Source organism: Pseudophryne corroboree, chromosome 1 (assembly GCF_028390025.1).
Source record: "Pseudophryne corroboree isolate aPseCor3 chromosome 1, aPseCor3.hap2, whole genome shotgun sequence".
In the NCBI taxonomy this organism is placed as follows: Eukaryota; Metazoa; Chordata; class Amphibia; order Anura; family Myobatrachidae; genus Pseudophryne; species Pseudophryne corroboree.
In genome coordinates, this window is record NC_086444.1 from 65,030,207 (window position 1) to 65,049,712 (window position 19,506).

Below are 19,506 nucleotides of genomic sequence, written 5' to 3' on the forward strand. Positions count from 1 at the left end.
GTGGGTCGCACCTAGGAGCTCCCAAGGGTGCAACCCGCCAGGCTCACATGATCTCCAAACGCCGCCCGTCCACAAAGTGTGAACGGGAAATGGGTCACATCAACCAAGCTCCCGTTCACACCGCACAGCGAGCCGGGTTGAACAGGAGTTCAACTCTGCTTGCTACCAGGGTTGAAATACCAGGTCCCTCGACCAGGTATATTTCCCCTGGCACCTTTCAGACCGCGGGTTATGCGTGCTCATGTGCCAATAACCCGTGTTCAAAGCTGGTCTGAAAGGGGTATGAGTGTATATTGGACTATTCAAGCCAGGTAGAAACATTTAGTGTCCAATTGCCACTGAATTTCCCTCCCAATATAATTCCCCAGACTATGAGTTTCTCTTTGAAGAATGTTATCCAGCTATAAATACACAATCATGGAAATGTAAAGTAGCTGCAAGACTAGGGATTTCAAGCCTGGGTGCGACACTGGCCGATGGAGAGGGCAAACAGACCACCTTGTACAAAGCAACTTTTTAAGCCAGGGACACAAGGAATAAATGACTACAGCACAGCAGCACACATTAGGATACAGGAGATCCTGATATGCTGGCCTGAAATAATAATTTGGACCAGAACAAAAACTAAACTAAACTGCAAGACAGTCATTGTAGTAAGCGCTCTGGTTGTAGGAAGTAGCATAAAACTGGGACAATAGCCACCTGACGCTCTTCTGACATCCACTACTGGGCAGACAAGGGAAAATAAGAATTTACTCACCGGTAATTCTATTTCTCGTAGTCCGTAGTGGATGCTGGGAACTCCGTAAGGACCATGGGGAATAGACGGCTCCGCAGGAGACTGGGCACATCTAAAGAAAGAATTAGGACTATCTGGTGTGCACTGGCTCCTCCCCCTATGACCCTCCTCCAGACCTCAGTTAGGATACTGTGCCCGGAAGAGCTGACACAATAAGGAAGGATTTTGAATCCCGGGTAAGACTCATACCAGCCACACCAATCACATCGTATAACTCGTGATAGGAACCCCGGTTAACAGTATGATAACAACGGAGCCTCTGAACAGATGGCTCGCAATAACAACCCGATTTGTGTAACAATAACTATTTACAAGTATTGCAGACAATCCGCACTTGGGATGGGCGCCCAGCATCCACTACGGACTACGAGAAATAGAATTACCGGTGAGTAAATTCTTATTTTCTCTGACGTCCTAGTGGATGCTGGGAACTCCGTAAGGACCATGGGGATTATACCAAAGCTCCCAAACGGGCGGGAGAGTGCGGATGACTCTGCAGCACCGAATGAGAGAACTCCAGGTCCTCCTCAGCCAGGGTATCAAATTTATAGAATTTTGCAAACGTGTTTGCCCCTGACCAAGTAGCAGCTCGGCAAAGTTGTAAAGCCGAGACCCCTCGTGCAGCCGCCCAAGATGAGCCCACCTTCCTTGTGGAATGGGCTTTTACAGATTTAGGCTGCGGTAGTCCCACCGCAGAATGCGCCAGCTGAATAGTGCTACAAATCCAGCGCGCGATAGTCTGCTTAGAAGCAGGAGCACCCAGTTTGTTGGGTGCATACAGGATAAACAGCGAGTCAGTTTTCCTTACTCCAGCCGTCCTGGAAACATAAATTTTCAGGGCCCTGACTACGTCCAGTAACTTGGAATCCTCCAAGTCCCTAGTAGCCGCAGGCACCACAATAGGCTGGTTCAAGTGAAACGCTGATACCACCTTCGGGAGAAACTGAGGACGAGTCCTCAACTCTGGCCTATCCATATGGAAAATCAGATAAGGGCTTTTATAGGACAAAGCCGCCAATTCTGACACACGCCTGGCCGAAGCCAGGGCCAACAGCATGACCACTTTCCACGTGAGATATTTCAAATCCACAGTCTTAAGTGGTTCAAACCAATGTGATTTCAGGAACTCCAAAACCACATTGAGATCCCAAGGTGCCACTGGGGGCACAAAAGGAGGCTGAATATGCAGCACTCCTTTGACAAAAGTCTGAACTTCAGGCAGTGAAGCCAGTTCTTTCTGGAAGAAAATCGACAGGGCCGAAATCTGGACCTTAATGGACCCCAATTTGAGGCCCAACGTCACCCCTGCTTGCAGGAAATGCAGGAATCGACCCAGTTGAAATTCCTCCGTTGGGGCCTTCCTGGCCTCACACCAAGCAACATATTTCCGCCAAATGCGGTGATAATGTTTTGCGGTGACATCCTTCCTGGCTTTGATCAGGGTAGGGATGACTTCCTCCGGAATGCCCTTTTCCTTCAGGATCCGGTGTTCAACCGCCATGCCGTCAAACGTAGCCGCGGTAAGTCTTGGAACAGACAGGGCCCCTGCTGCAGCAGGTCTTGTCTGAGTGGCAGAGGCCAAGGGTCCTCTGAAAGCATTTCTTGAAGTTCCGGGTACCAAGCTCTTCTTGGCCAGTCCGGAACCACGAGTATAGTTTTCACTCTTCGCCTTCGTATTATTCTCAGTACCTTGGGAATGAGAGGCAGAGGAGGAAACACATAAACCGACTGGTACACCCACGGTGTTACTAGAGCGTCCACAGCGATCGCCTGAGGGTCCCTTGACCTGGCGCAATATCTTTTTAGCTTTTTGTTGATGCGGGACGCCATCATGTCCACCTGTGGTCTTTCCCAACGGTTTACCAGCATTTGGAAGACTTCTGGATGAAGTCCCCATTCTCCCGGGTGGAGGTCGTGCCTGCTGAGGAAGTCTGCTTCCCAGATGTCCACTCCCGGAATGAACACTGCTGTCAGTGCTAACACGTGATTTTCCGCCCATCGGAGAATCCTTGTGGCTTCTGCCATTGCCCTCATGCTTCTTGTGCCGCCCTGTCTGTTTACATGGGCGACCGCCCTGATGTTGTCTGATTGGATCAGTACCGGCTGGTTCTGAAGCAGGGGCCTTGCTTGGCTTAGGGCATTGTAAATGGCCCTTAGCTCCAGAATATTTATGTGAAGCGAAATCTCCTGATTTGACCACAGTCCTTGGAAATTTCTTCCCTGTGTGACTGCACCCCAGCCCCGAAGGCTGGCATCCGTGGTCACCAGGACCCAGTCCTGTATTCCGAATCTGCGGCCCTCTAGTAGATGAGCCCTCTGCAGCCACCACAGCAGCGACACCCTGGTCCTTGCCGACAGGGTTATCCGCTGTTGCATCTGGAGATGGGACCTGGACCATTTGTCCAACAGGTCCAACTGGAAAGTCCTTGCGTGGAACCTTCCGAATGGAATTGCTTCGTACGAAGCTACCATTTTTCCCAGGACTCGTGTGCATTGATGTACAGACACCTGTCCCGGTTTTAGGAGGTCTCTGACTAGAGATGACAACTCCTCTGCTTTTTCCACTGGAAGAAAATAAGATTTTACTTACCGATAAATCTATTTCTCGTAGTCCGTAGTGGATGCTGGGACTCCGTAAGGACCATGGGGATATAGCGGCTCCGCAGGAGACAGGGCACAAAATAAAAGCTTAAGGATCAGGTGGTGTGCACTGGCTCCTCCCCCTATGACCCTCCTCCAAGCCTCAGTTAGGATACTGTGCCCGGACGAGCGTACATAATAAGGAAGGATATTGAATCCCGGGTAAGACTCATACCAGCCACACCAATCACACCGTACAACTTGTGATCTGAACCCAGTTAACAGTATGATAAACGCAAAGGAGCCTCTGAAAAGATGGCTCACAACAATAATAACCCGAATTTTTGTAACAATAACTATATACAAGTATTGCAGACAATCCGCACTAGGGATGGGCGCCCAGCATCCACTACGGACTACGAGAAATAGATTTATCGGTAAGTAAAATCTTATTTTCTCTGACGTCCTAGTGGATGCTGGGACTCCGTAAGGACCATGGGGATTATACCAAAGCTCCCAAACGGGCGGGAGAGTGCGGATGACTCTGCAGCACCGAATGAGAGAACTCCAGGTCCTCCTCAGCCAGGGTATCAAATTTGTAGAATTTAGCAAACGTGTTTGCCCCTGACCAAGTAGCTGCTCGGCAAAGTTGTAAAGCCGAGACCCCTCGGGCAGCCGCCCAAGATGAGCCCACCTTCCTTGTGGAATGGGCTTTTACTGATTTTGGCTGTGGCAATCCTGCCACAGAATGTGCAAGCTGAATTGTACTACAAATCCAACGAGCAATCGTCTGCTTAGAAGCAGGAGCACCCAGCTTGTTGGGTGCATACAGGATAAACAGCGAGTCAGATTTTCTGACTCCAGCCGTCCTGGAAACATATATTTTCAAGGCCCTGACAACGTCAAGCAACTTAGAGTCCTCTAAGTCCCTGGTAGCCGCAGGTACCACAATAGGTTGGTTCATGTGAAAAGCAGAAACCACCTTAGGTAGAAATTGAGGACGAGTCCTCAATTCCGCCCTGTCAGAATGAAATATCAAGTAAGGGCTTTTATATGATAAAGCCGCCAATTCTGACACACGCCTGGCTGAAGCCAAGGCTAACAGCATCGACACCTTCCATGTGAGATATTTTAAGTCCACAGTGGAAAGTGGTTCAAACCAATGTGACTTTAGAAAACTCAACACCACATTGAGATCCCAAGGTGCCACTGGAGGCACAAAAGGAGGCTGTATGTGCAGCACCCCTTTTACAAATGTCTGAACTTCAGGTACTGAAGCCAGTTCTTTCTGGAAGAAAATCGACAGGGCCGAAATTTGAACCTTAATGGACCCTAATTTTAGGCCCATAGACAGTCATGTTTGCAGGAAATGAAGGAAACGACCCAGTTGAAATTCCTCTGTAGGGGCCTTCTTGGCCTCACACCACGCAACATATTTACGCCAAATGCGGTGATAATGTTTTGCGGTTACGTCCTTCCTGGCTTTGACCAGAGTAGGGATGACTTCTTCTGGAATGCCTTTTTCCCTCAGGATCCGGCGTTCAACCGCCATGCCGTCAAACGCAGCCGCGGTAAGTCTTGGAACAGACAAGGCCCCTGCAGTAGCAGGTCCTTTCTTAGAGGTAGAGGCCACGGTTCGTCCGTGAGCATCTCTTGAAGTTCCGGGTACCAAGTCCGTCTTGGCCAATCCGGAACCACGAGTATAGTTCTTACTCCTCTCCTTCTTATGATTCTCAGTACTTTTGGTATGAGAGGCAGAGGAGGTAACACATACACTGACTGGTACACCCACGGCGTTACCAGAGCGTCCACTGCTATTGTCTGAGGGTCCCTTGACCTGGCGCAATATTTGTCCAGTTTTTTTGTTTAGACGTGACGCCATCATGTCCACCTTTGGTTTTTCCCAACGGTTTACAATCAGGTGGAAGACTTCTGGGTGAAGTCCCCACTCTCCCGGGTGAAGGTCGTGTCTGCTGAGGAAGTCTGCTTCCCAGTTGTCCACTCCCGGAATGAATACTGCTGACAGTGCTATCACATGATTTTCCGCCCAGCGAAGAATCCTTGCAGCTTCTGCCATTGCCCTCCTGCTTCTCGTGCCGCCCTGTCTGTTTACGTGGGCGACTGACGTGATGTTGTCCGATTGGATCAACACCACCTGACCCTGAAGCAGAGGTTTTGCTTGACTTAGGGCATTGTAAATGGCCCTTAGTTCCAGAATGTTTATATGAAGAGACGTTTCCAAGCTTGACCACAGGCCCTGGAAATTCCTTCCCTGTGTGACTGCTCCCCAGCCTCTCAGGCTGGCATCCGTGGTTACCAGGATCCAATCCTGAATGCCAAATCTGCGGCCCTCTAGTAGATGAGCACTCTGCAGCCACCACAGGAGAGACACCCTTGTCCTTGGCGACAGGGTTATCCGCTGATGCATCTGCAGATGCGATCCGGACCATTTGTCCAGTAGATCCCACAGAAATGTTCTTGCATGGAATCTTCCGAATGGAATCGCTTCGTAAGAAGCCACCATTTTCCCCAGGACCCTCGTGCACTGATGCACTGAGACCTGTCCTGGTTTTAGGAGGTTCCTGACTAGCTCGGATAACTCCCTGGCCTTCTCCTCCGGGAGAAACACCTTCTTCTGGACTGTGTCCAGAATCATTCCTAGGAACAGTAGACGTGTCGTTGGAATCAGCTGCGATTTTGGAATATTTAGAATCCACCCGTGCTGACGTAACACTACCTGAGATAGTGCTACTCCGACTTCTAACTGTTCCCTGGATCTTGCCCTTATCAGGAGATCGTCCAAGTAAGGGATAATTGAAATGCCTTTTCTTCGTAGAAGAATCATCATTTCGGCCATTACCTTGGTAAAGACCCGAGGTGCCGTGGACAATCCAAACGGCAGCGTCTGAAACTGATAATGACAGTTTTGTACTACAAACCTGAGGTACCCTTGGTGAGAAGGGTATATCGGGACGTGGAGATAAGCATCTTTGATGTCCAGAGACACCATATAGTCCCCTTCTTCCAGGTTCGCTATCACTGCTCTGAGTGACTCCATCTTGAATTTGAACCTTTTTATGTAAGTGTTCAAGGATTTCAGATTTAAAATTGGTCTCACCGAGCCGTCCGGCTTCGGTACCACAAACAGCGTGGAATAATACCCCTTTCCTTGTTGCAGGAGGGGTACCTTGATTATCACCTGCTGGGAATACAGCTTGTGAATGGCTTCTAGAACTGCCTCCCTGTCGGAGGGAGACTTTGGTAAAGCAGACTTCAGGAAACGATGAGGGGGAAACGCCTCGAATTCCAGTTTGTACCCCTGCGATACTACCTGTAGAATCCAGGGATCCACTTGCGAGTGAGCCCACTGCGCGTTGAAATTTTTGAGACGGGCCCCCACCATATCTGAGTCTGCTTGTAAAGCCCCAGCGTCATGCTGAAGACTTGGCAGAAGCAGGGGAGGGCTTCTGCTCTTGGGAAGCGGCTGCATGGTGCAGTCTTTTTCCTCTTCCTCTGCCCCGGGGCAGAAAGGAGTGGCCTTTTGCTCGCTTGTACTTATGGGAACGAAAGGACTGAGATTGAAAAGACGGTGTCTTTTTCTGCTGATGTGGAGTGACCTGGGGTAAAAAGGTGGATTTTCCAGCCGTTGCCGTGGCCACCAGGTCCGATAGACCAGCCCCAAATAACTCCTCCCCTTTATACGGCAATACTTCCATGTGCCGTTTGGAATCCGCATCCCCTGACCACTGTCGCGTCCACAACGCTCTTCTGGCAGAGATGGACATAGCACTTACTCTTGATGCCAGGGTGCAAATATCCCTCTGTGCATCACGCATATATAATAATGCATCCTTTAAATGTTCTATAGTTAACAAAATATTGTCCCTATCCAGGGTATCAATATTCTCAGTCAGGGAATCCGACCATGCGACTCCAGCACTGCACATCCAGGCTGAGGCGATTGCTGGTCGCAGTATAACACCAGTATGTGTGTATATATACTTTTTAGGATATTTTCCAGCCTTCTATCAGCTGGTTCTTTGAGGGTAGCCGTATCAGGAGACGGTAACGCTACTTGTTTAGATAAACGTGTGAGCGCCTTATCTACCCTAGGGGGTGTTTCCCAACGCGCCCTAACCTCTGGCGGGAAAGGATATAATGCTAATAATTTTTTAGAAATTAGCTGTTTTTTATCGGGAGAAACCCACGCTTTTTCACACACCTCATTTATTTCCTCTGACTCAGGAAAAAATATTGGTAGTTTTTTCTCACCCCACATAATACCCTTCTTTGTGGTACTTGTAGTGTCAGAAAGGTTCAATGCCTCTTTCATTGCCGTGATCATGTAACGTGTGGCCCTACTGGACATTACGTTTGTCTCGTCACCGTCGACACTAGACTCAGTATCTGTGTCAGGGTCTGTGTCGACCCACTGAGGTAACGGGCGTTTTAGCGCCCCTGACGGTGTCTGAGACGCCTGGACAGGCACTAACTGATTTGCCGGCTGTCTCATGTCGTCAACAGTTTTTTGCAAATTGCTGACATTATCACTTAATTGTTTAAATACAATCATCCAGTCAGGTGTCGACTCCCTAGGGGGTGACATCACCAACGCAGGCAACTGCTCCGCCTCCACATAATTTTCCTCCTCATACATGTCGACACACGCGTACCGACACACAGCACACACACACCGGGAATGCTCTGATAGAGGACAGGACCCCACTTAGCCCTTTGGAGAGACAGAGGGAGAGTCTGCCAGCACACACCCAGCGCTATATATATATATACAGGGATAACCTTATATAAGTGTTATTCCCTTATAGCTGCTGTTAATTATTGTTATTTGCTGCCAACAATGCCCCCCCTTCTCTTTTTTACCCTGATTCTGAAGCAGGACTGCAGGGGAGAGTCAGGGAGCCGTCCTTCCAGCGGAGCTGTGAGGGAAAATGGCGCTTGTGTGCTGAGGAGATAGGCTCCGCCCCTTCACGACGTCCTTATCTCCCGCTTTTTTGTGTAAAATGGCAGGGGATTAAAATACATCCATATAGCCCAGGAGCTATATGTGATGTATTCTGTTTTGCCACCTAAGGTATTCTGTTATATTGCGTCTCAGGGCGCTCCCCCCCCAGCGCCCTGCACCCTCAGTGACCGGAGTGTGAAGTGTGCTGAGAGCAATGGCGCACAGCTGCGGTGCTGTGCGCTACCTTAGTCTGAAGACAGGATGTCTTCTGCCGCCGATTTCACCGGACCTCTTCGTCTCTTCTGGCTCTGTAAGGGGGACGGCGGCGCGGCTCCGGTGACCCATCCAGGCTGAACCTGTGATCGTCCCTCTGGAGCTAGTGTCCAGTAGCCTAAGAAACCCGATCCACTCTGCACTCAGGTGAGTCCGTTTCTTCTCCCCTTAGTCCCACGATGCAGTGAGCCTGTTGCCAGCAGGACTCACTGAAAATAAAAAAACCTAACTAAACTTTTATTTTAAGCAGCTCAGGAGAGCCACCTAGATTGCACCCTTCTCGGCCGGGCACAAAAATCTAACTGAGGCTTGGAGGAGGGTCATAGGGGGAGGAGCCAGTGCACACCACCTGATCCTTAAGCTTTTATTTTGTGCCCTGTCTCCTGCGGAGCCGCTATATCCCCATGGTCCTTACGGAGTCCCAGCATCCACTAGGACGTCAGAGAAAATAAGAATTTACTTACCGATAATTCTATTTCTCGGAGTCCGTAGTGGATGCTGGGGTTCCTGAAAGGACCATGGGGAATAGCGGCTCCGCAGGAGACAGGGCACAAAAAGTAAAGCTTTAGGATCAGGTGGTGTGCACTGGCTCCTCCCCCTATGACCCTCCTCCAAGCCTCAGTTAGGATACTGTGCCCGGACGAGCGTACACAATAAGGAAGGATTTATGAATCCCGGGTAAGACTCATACCAGCCACACCAATCACACTGTACAACCTGTGATCTGAACCCAGTTAACAGTATGATAACAGCGGAGCCTCTGAAAGATGGCTCACAACAATAATAACCCGATTTTTGTAACTATGTACAAGTATTGCAGATAATCCGCACTTGGGATGGGCGCCCAGCATCCACTACGGACTCCGAGAAATAGAATTATCGGTAAGTAAATTCTTATTTTCTCTATCGTCCTAGTGGATGCTGGGGTTCCTGAAAGGACCATGGGGATTATACCAAAGCTCCCAAACGGGCGGGAGAGTGCGGATGACTCTGCAGCACCGAATGAGAGAACTCCAGGTCCTCCTTAGCCAGGTTATCAAATTTGTAGGATTTTACAAACGTGTTTGCCCCTGACTAAATAGCCGCTCGGCAAAGTTGTAAAGCCGAGACCCCTCGGGCAGCCGCCCAAGATGAGCCCACCTTCCTTGTGGAATGGGCATTTACATATTTTGGCTGTGGCAGGCCTGCCACAGAATGTGCAAGCTGAATTGTATTACACATCCAACTAGCAAAAGTCTGCTTAGAAGCAAGAGCACCCAGTTTGTTGGGTGCATACAGGATAACAGCAAGTCAGTTTTCCTGACTCCAGCCGTCCTGGAACCTATATTTTCAGGGCCCTGACCACATCTAGCAACTTGGAGTCCTCCAAGTCCCTAGTAGGCGCAAGACACCACAATAAGCTGGTTCAGGTGAAACACTGACACCACCTTAGGGAGAGAACTGGGGACGAGTCCGCAGCTCTGCCCTGTCCGAATGGACAAACAGATATGGGCTTTTTTGAGAAAAAAAACACCAATTTGACACTCGCCTGGTCCAGGCCAGGTCCAAGAGCATGTTCACTTTTCATGTGAGATGCTTCAAATCCATAGATTTGACTGGTTTTAAACCAATGTGTTTTGAGGAATCCCAGAACTACGTTGAGATCCCACAGTGCCACTGGAGGCACAAAAGGGGGTTGTATATGCAATACTCCCTTGACAAACTTCTGGACTTCAGGAACTGAAGCCAATTCTTTCTGGAAGAAAAATCGACAGGGCCGAAATTTGAACCTTAATGGACCCCAATTTGAGGCCCATAGACACTCCTGTTTGCAGGAAATGCAGGAATCGACCGAGTTGAAATTTCTTCGTGGGGCCTTCCTGGCCTCACACCACGCAACATATTTTCGCCACATGGTGATAATGTTGTGCGGTCACCTCCTTTCTGGCTTTGACCAGGGTAGGAATGACCTCTTCCTGAATGCCTTTTCCCTTAGGATCCGGCGTTCCACCGCCATGCCGTCAAACGCAGCTGCGGTAAGTCTTGGAACAGACATGGTACTTGCTGAAACAAGTCCCTTCTTAGCGGCAGAGGCCATAAGTCCTCTGTGAGCATCTCTTGAAGTTCCGGGTACCAAGTCCTTCTTGGCCAATCCGGAGCCATGAGTATAGTTCTTACTCCTCTACGTCTTATAATTCTCAGTACCTTAGGTATGAAAAGCAGAGGATGGAACACATACACCGACTGGTACACCCACGGTGTTACCAGAACGTCCACAGCTATTGCCTGAGGGTCTCTTAACCTGGCGCAATACCTGTCCCGTTTTTTGTTCAGACGGGACGCCATCATGTCCACCTTTGGTAATTCCCAACGGTTTACAATCATGTGGAAAACTTCCCCATGAAGTTCCCACTCTGCCGGGTGGAGGTCGTGCCTACTGAGGAAGTCTGCTTCCCAGTTTCCATTCCCGGAATGAAACACTGCTGACAGTGCTATCACATGATTTTCCGCCCAGCGAAAAGTCCTTGCAGTTTTTGCCACTGCCCTCCTGCTTCTTGTGCCGCCCTGTCTATTTACGTGGGCGACTGCCGTGATGTTTTATCCCACTGGATCAATACCGGCTGACCTTGAAGCAGAGGTCTTGCTAAGCTTAGAGCATTATAAATTTACCCTTAGCTATATTTATGTGGAGAAAAGTCTCCAGACTTGATCACACTCCCTGGAAATTTTTTCCTTGTGTGACTGCTCCCCAGCCTCTCGGGCTGGCCTCCGTGGTCACCAACATCCAAAACTGAATGCCGAATCTGCGGCCCTCTAGAAGATGAGCACTCTGTAACCACCACAGGAGAGACACCCTTGTCCTTGGATATAGGGTTATCCGCTGATGCATCTGAAGATGCGATCCGGACCATTTGTCCAGCAGATCCCACTGAAAAGTTCTTGCATGAAATCTGCCGACTGGAATTGCTTCGAAGGAAGTCACCATTTTTTTTACCATGGCCCTTGTGCAATGATGCACTGATTTTAGGAGGTTCCTGACTAGCTCGGATAACTCCCTGGCTTTCTCTTCCGGGAGAAACACCTTTTTCTGGACTGTGTCCAGAATCATCCCTAAGCACAGGAGACTTGTTGTCGGGATCAGCTGCGATTTTGGAATATTTAGAATCCACCCCTGCTGTTGTAACAGTATCCGAGATAGTGCTACTCCGACCTCCAACTGTTCCCTGGACTTTGCCCTTATCAGGAGATCGTCCAAGTAAGGGATAATTAAGACGCCTTTTCTTCGAAGAAGAACCATCATTTCGGCCATTACCTTGGTAAAGACCCGGGGTGCCGTGGACAATCCAAACGGCAGCGTCTGAAACTGATAGTGACAGTTCTGTACCACGAACCTGAGGTACCCTTAGTGATAAGGGCAAATTTGGGACATGGAGGTAAGAATCCCTGATGTCTCGGGACACCATATAGTCCCCTTCTTCCCGGTTCGTTATCACTGCTCTGAGTGACTCCATCTTGATTTGAACCTTTGTAAGTGTTCAAATTTTTTTAGATTTAGAATAGGTCTCACCTAGCCTTCTGGCTTCAGTACCACAATATAGTGTGGAATAATACCCCTTTTCTTGTTGTAGGAGGGGTAATTTAATTATCACCTGCTGGGAATACAGCTCGTGAATTGTTTCCCATACTGCCTCCTTGTCGGAGGGAGACCTTGGTAAAGCAGACTTCAGGAGCCTGCGCAGGGGAAACGTCTCGACATTCCAATCTGTACCCCTGGGATACTACTTGTAGGATCCAGGGGTCCTGTACGGTCTCAGCGTCATGCTGAGAGCTTGTCAGAAGCGGTGGAACGCTTCTGTTCCTGGGAATGGGCTGCCTGCTGCAGTCTTCTTCCCTTTCCTCTATCCCTGGGCAGATATGACTCTTATAGGGACGAAAGGACTGAAGCTGAAAAGACGGTGTCTTTTTCTGCAGAGATGTGACTTAGGGTAAAAAACGGTGGATTTTCCAGCAGTTGCCGTGGCCACCAGGTCCGATGGACCGACCCCAAATAACTCCTCTTCCTTTATACGGCAATACACCTTTGTGCCGTTTGGAATCTGCATCACCTGACCACTGTCGTGTCCATAAACATCTTCTGGCAGATATGGACATCGCACTTACTCTTGATGCCAGAGTGCAAATATCCCTCTGTGCATCTCGCATATATAGAAATGCATCCTTTAAATGCTCTATAGTCAATAAAACACTGTCCCTGTCAAGGGTATCAATATTTTTAGTCAGGGAATCCGACCAAGCCACCCCAGCTCTGCACATCCAGGCTGAGGCGATCGCTGGTCGCAGTATAACACCAGTATGTGTGTATATACTTTTTATGATATTTTCCAGCCTCCTGTCAGCTGGCTCCTTGAGGACGGCCCTATCTATAGACGGTACCGCCACTTGTTCTGATAAGCGTGTGAGCGCCTTATCCACCCTAACGGGTGTTTCCCAACGCGCCCTAACTTCTGGCGGGAAAGGGTTTCATTTAATTTATCTGATTCAGGAAAAACTACGGTAGTTTTTTCACATCCCACATAATACCCTCTTTTGTGGTACTTGTAGTATCAGAAATATGTAACACCTCCTTCATTGCCCTTAACGTGTGGCCCTAATAAGGAATACGTTTGTTTATTCACCGTCGACACTGGATTCAGTGTCCCTGTCTGTGTCTGTGTCGACCGACTAAAGTAAACGGGCGTTTTAAAACCCCTGACGGTGTTTTTGAGACGTCTGGACCGGTACTAATTGTTTGTCGGCCGTCTCATGTCGTCAACCGACCTTGCCGCGTGTTGACATTATCACGTAATTCCCTAAATAAGCCATCCATTCCGGTGTCGACTCCCTAGAGAGTGACATCACCATTACAGGCAATTTCTCCGCCTCCTCACCAACATCGTCCTCATACATGTCGACACACACGTACCGACACACAGCACACACACAGGGAATGCTCTGATAGAGGACAGGACCTACTAGCCCTTTGGAGAGACAGAGGGAGAGTTTGCCAGCACACACCAAAAACGCTATAATTATATAGGGACAACCTTATATAAGTGTTTTCCCTTATAGCATCTTTTTTATATATTTCTAACGCCAAATTAGTGCCCCCCCTCTCTGTTTTAACCCTGTTTCTGTAGTGCAGTGCAGGGGAGAGCCTGGGAGCCTTCCCTCCAGCCTTTCTGTGAGGGAAAATGGCGCTGTGTGCTGAGGAGATAGGCCCCGCCCCTTTTTCGGCGGCCTCGTCTCCCGCTCTTAACGGATTCTGGCAGGGGTTAAATATCTCCATATAGCCCCCGGAGGCTATATGTGAGGTATTTTTAGCCAAAAATAGGTTTTCATTGCCTCCCAGGGCGCCCCCCTTCCAGCGCCCTGCACCCTCAGTGACTGCCGTGTGAAGTGTGCTGAGAGGAAATGGCGCACAGCTGCAGTGCTGTGCGCTACCTTAAGAAGACTGAGGAGTCTTCATGCCGCCGATTCTGGACCTTCTTCTTGTTTCAGCATCTGCAAGGGGGCCGGCGGCGAGGCTCCGGTGACCATCCAGGCTGTACCTGTGATCGTCCCTCTGGAGCTAATGTCCAGTAGCCAAAGAAGCCAATCCATCCTGCACGCAGGTGAGTTCACTTCTTCTCCCCTAAGTCCCTCGTTGCAGTGATCCTGTTGCCAGCAGGACTCACTGTAAAATAAAAAACCTAAGCTAAACTTTTCTAAGCAGCTCTTTAGGAGAGCCACCTAGATTGCACCCTTCTCGGCCGGGCACAAAAATCTAACTGAGGCTTGGAGGAGGGTCATAGGGGGAGGAGCCAGTGCACACCACCTGATCCTAAAGCTTTACTTTTTGTGCCCTGTCTCCTGCGGAGCCGCTATTCCCCATGGTCCTTTCAGGAACCCCAGCATCCACTAGGACGATAGAGAAACACTTTTTTCTGGTCTGTGTCCAGAATCATTCCCAGGAACAGAAGACGTGTCGTCGGGACCAGCTGTGACTTTGGAATATTGAGAATCCAGCCGTGCTGTTGCAGCACTTCCCGAGAAAGTGCTACCCCCACTACCAACTGTTCCTTGGACCTCGCCTTTATCAGGAGATCGTCCAAGTACGGGATAATTAAAACTCCCTTCTTGCAAAGGAGTATCATCATTTTGGCCATTACCTTGGTAAAGACCCTCGGTGCCGTGGATAACCCAAACGGCAGCGTCTGGAACTGATAGTGACAGTCCTGTACCACAAATCTGAGGTACTCCTGGTGAGGAGGGTAAATGGGGACATGCAGGTAGGCATCCTTGATGTCCAGAGAGACCATGTAATCCCCCTCGTCCAGGCTCGCAATAACCGCCCTGAGCGATTCCATCTTGAACTTGAACTTTCTGATATACGTGTTCAAGGATTTTAAATTTAAGATGGGTCTCACCGAACCGTCCGGTTTCGGTACCACAAACATTGTGGAATAGTAACCCTTTCCTTGCTGAAGGAGGGGTACCTTGACAATCACTTGCTGTGAATACAGTTTTTGGATAGCCACCAACACTGCCTCCCTGGCAGAGGGAGTTGTTGGTAAGGCAGATTTTAGAAAACGGCGGGGGAGGGGGGGGGGGGGGGGACGTCTCGAATTCCAGCCTGTACCCCTGAGATACTACTTGAAGGATCCAGGGATCCACCTGTGAGAGAGCCCACTGTGTGCTGAAATTTCTGAGACGGGTCCCCACCGTACCCGGGTCCGCCTGTGAAGCCCCAGCGTCATGCTGTGGACTTACCGGACGCGGGGGAGGACTTTTGGTCTTGGGAACTGGCTGTATGCTGCAGCTTTTTCCCTCTACCTTTGCCTCTCGGCAGAAAGGATGCGCCTCGAGCCCTCTTGTGTTTGTGGGGCCGAAAGGACTGTACTTGATAATACGGTGCTTTCTTTTGCTGTGGGGTAGCCTGTGGCAAAATGTCGATTTCCCAGCCGTAGCTGTGGAAACGAGGTCTGAAAGACCATCCCCCAAACAGTTCCACCCCCTTATAAGGCAAAACTTCCATGTGCTTTTTTGAATCGGCATCACCTGACCACTGCCGAGTCCATAACCCCCTTCTGGCGGCAATAGACATTGCACTTATTTTTGATGCCAGCCGGCAAATATCCCTCTGTGCATCGCGCATGTATAAGACAGCGTCTTTTATATGCTCCACTGTCAGCAAAACATTGTCCCTATCCAGGGTATCAATATTATCCGACAGGGAATCTGACCACGCAGCAGCAGCACTGCACATCCATGCTGATGCAATCGCTGGTCGCAATATAATGCCCGTGTGTGTATATATAGCTTTTAGGGTAGCCTCCTGCTTTCTATCAGCAGGATCCTTTAGGGCGGCCGTATCCTGAGACGGTAGTGCCACCTGTTTTGATAAGCGTGTAAGCGCTTTATCTACCCTAGGGGATGTTTCCCAACGTGACCTGTCCTCTGGCGGGAAAGGGTACGCTGCCAATAACCGTTTAGAAATTATCAATTTCTTATCGGGGGAAGTCCAGGCTTCCTCACACACCTCATTTAATTCCTCAGATGCAGGAAAAACTACTGGTAGTTTTTTCTCACCGAACATAATACCCTTTTTTGTGGTACCTGGGGTACTATCAGAAATGTGTAAAACATTTTTCATTGCCTCAATCATGTAACGGGTGGCCTTATTGGAGGGTACACTAGTCTCATCGTCGTCGACACTGGAGTCAGTATCCGTGTCGACATCTGTGTCTGCCATCTGAGGTAGAGGGCGTTTTAAAGCCCCTGATGACATTTGAGACGCTGGAACAGTCACAAGCTGAGTAGCCGGCTGTCCTATGTCGTCAAACCTTTTATGTAAGGAGCTGACACTGTCACGTAATTCCTTCCATAAGTCCATCCACACAGGTGTCGACCCCTCAGGGGGTGACAACACATTTACAGGCATTTGCTCTGCCTCCACATCATTTTCCTCATCATACATGTCGACACAGCGGTACCGACACACAGCACACACACAGGGAATGCTCTGACAGAGGACAGGACCCCACAAAGCCCTTTGGGGAGACAGAGGGAGAGTATGCCAGCACACACCAGAGCGCTATATAACAGAGGGATATCACTATACAGTGTTTTCCCCTATAGCTGCTTGTATTATATATATACTGCGCCTAAATTTAGTGCCCCCCCCCTCTCTTTTTTACCCTTTCTGTAGTGCAGGACTGCAGGGGAGAGCCAGGGAGCGATCCTTCCAGCGGAGCTGTGAGGGAAAATGGCGCCAGTGTGCTGAGGGAGATGGCTCCGCCCCTTTTTCGGCGGGCTTTCTCCCGCTTTTTGTGTTATTCTGGCAGGGGTAATTTACACCTATATAGCCTCTGGGGCTATATATGGTGTCAGTTTTGCCAGCCAAGGTGTTAATATTGCTGCTCAGGGCGCCCCCCCCCCCCAGCGCCCTGCACCCATCAGTGACCGAAGTGTGTGGTGTGCATGAGGAGCAATGGCGCACAGCTGCAGTGCTGTGCGCTACCTTGGAGAAGACAGAAGTCTTCAGCCGCCGATTTTCCGGACCTTCTTGCTTCTGGCTCTGCAAGGGGGACGGCGGCGCGGCTCCAGGAACGGACGACAAGGTCGGGTCCTGTGTGCGATCCCTCTGGAGCTAATGGTGTCCAGTAGCCTAAGAAGCCCAAGCTACCACCACTTAGGTAGGTTCGCTTCTTCTCCCCTTAGTCCCTCGCTGCAGTGAGCCTGTTGCCAGCAGATCTCACTGTAAAATAAAAAACCTAAATATACTTTCTCTCTAGGAGCTCAGGAGAGCCCCTAGTGTGCATCCAGCTCGGCCGGGCACAGAAATCTAACTGAGGCTTGGAGGAGGGTCATAGGGGGAGGAGCCAGTGCACACTAGATAGTCCTAATTCTTTCTTTAGATGTGCCCAGTCTCCTGCGGAGCCGTCTATTCCCCATGGTCCTTACGGAGTTCCCAGCATCCACTAGGACGTCAGAGAAAAGGACGATTACAAATACAATTCGAGAAATTTACAATAATATTGTGTAAAATTAAATACAAATGAAACCTGAAATTTAGTTTTCTGTTGTTAGTTTTCTGTATTTAGTGCAGTGTTCGGCGATACCGGCTCTCTATTACAGGGTAGGGCTGTAACCGGCATCACAGCAGAGCTCAGGCACCTGCTTGGCTTCAGTGTGAACCTGCTGCTGCTTCATTGCATGACATCACGCTGGTGTGACTGGCTGCTCAGGATAAGTGGGAGGAGACTGCAGGGTTTTCATCACACTGGATCTGCCCACTACCCAACGTGGAGACAATAACCACCGCCAAGACCGCGTAACGAGAACGTAATTGCCATCAGATTACCATCTCACCAACGGATGTCTGTGCTCTCTCTCACACCATACTGTGCACACTAAACACCCCATTCTCTGTATCATGAGAGACACACTATGCTTTATCACACTTGCTGCAATGTACACCATGCAATGGGAAAGATGTATCAAGCCTTCTAAAGAGAGTGGGGTAGTTGCCCATAGCAACCAATCTCCAGGAGTATATTCACATAGTAGCAACAGTTCAATGTTCTCTTTTTCTGCTTAAAGGCCTTGAGACATTGCTGCTGTGAGAATACGCTCTTGTTCCTCATTACTGTGATGACACAGCCACTGTAGATTATAAAGCTTATAGGCCAAGTCACTTTTTTTTTTTATAAACTATTTAATATCTTTATAAAAGTGGCAGAAATTACAATTGACAGTACACGTAACATGTACCCTGTAAAGATTACACACTCAGGCTTCCATTTGGTCAGAAGCCTGAGTTAATGTTTTTCGGGCTACGGGAGAAAACCAGGGAAAGCAAACACGGGGAGAACATATACAAACTCCACACAAATAGACAGGTCAGAACCAAACCATTTACCCTGGTGCTGTGAGGAAGCAATGCTAACCACTGTACCACCCTATAAAGTATATGTAGTGCATTTACTGACACTTTAGAGAAAACCCCTTGTATGCACAAAAACCCCTAGTAGCGGTACCAAGTAAACTGGCTTGTTAGAAGTACAGGTTGAGTATCCCATATCCAAATATTTCGAAATACGGAATATTTTGAGTGAGACTGAGATAGTGAAACCTTTGTTTTCTGATGGCTTAATGTACACACACTTTGTTTAATGCACAAAGCTATTAAACACATTGGCTTTAATCACCTTCAGGCTGTGTGTATAAGGTGTATATGAAACATAAATGTATTCTGTGCTTAGACTTAGGTCCCATCGCCATGATCTCTCATTATGGTATGCAATTATTCCAAAATACGGAAAAATCTGATATCCAAAATACTTCTGGTCCCAAGCATTTTGGATAAGGGATACTCAACCTGTAACACAATAGGAAAGAGCAGCAACATCATAGCAAACACACCGATATAAATAGGAACTACAAATAAATACACTCTATATAGTATAGTTTTCTTAACTCCCACTGATTACATCAGTGTGTAACAGTAGTAACTAGAACCTCATTCCTGACATATAGTACATACCTTGCTCTCTCAATGGCTTCTGTCCTGTGTACATTGGACAGTTGTCCTAAGCAGAAGCGATCGCCACCAGACGGGTCTACGTAACCGTCCACTGTGACAATGGGGCAGCTAGAAGGGACTTTGAAGGTCTCCCCCACCTGAACGTCCATTTCAAAGTAAGCAATAGAGCACCAATACTCAGGAGCTGGAAGAGGACAGAGACAACGTAACCCAAATCAGGTTCCAAATATAAGATGGTGCAGGATATTCATCCTAAAATCATTTGTACTAAAGTAATATAAGAGGGGGAATGTATCAAACTTCTGTGAGATAAAGCGGCGTAGTTCCCCATAGCTACCAAACACTTGT

General features: G+C 48.9%; 1 protein-coding gene across 4 annotated transcripts in view; it reads right to left on the minus strand.

Annotated features, from left to right (window-relative positions):
• The window catches only part of SMAD4 (SMAD family member 4), a 96,008-nt gene that overhangs the window by 38,216 nt on the left and 38,286 nt on the right, over positions 1-19,506 (minus strand). For all 4 annotated transcript variants that reach the window (XM_063960132.1, XM_063960105.1, XM_063960122.1 and 1 more), the window contains one exon: positions 19,159-19,342. In XM_063960132.1, coding sequence (XP_063816202.1) covers positions 19,159-19,342 — 184 coding nt within the window. The remainder of the gene's footprint in view (positions 1-19,158; positions 19,343-19,506) is intronic.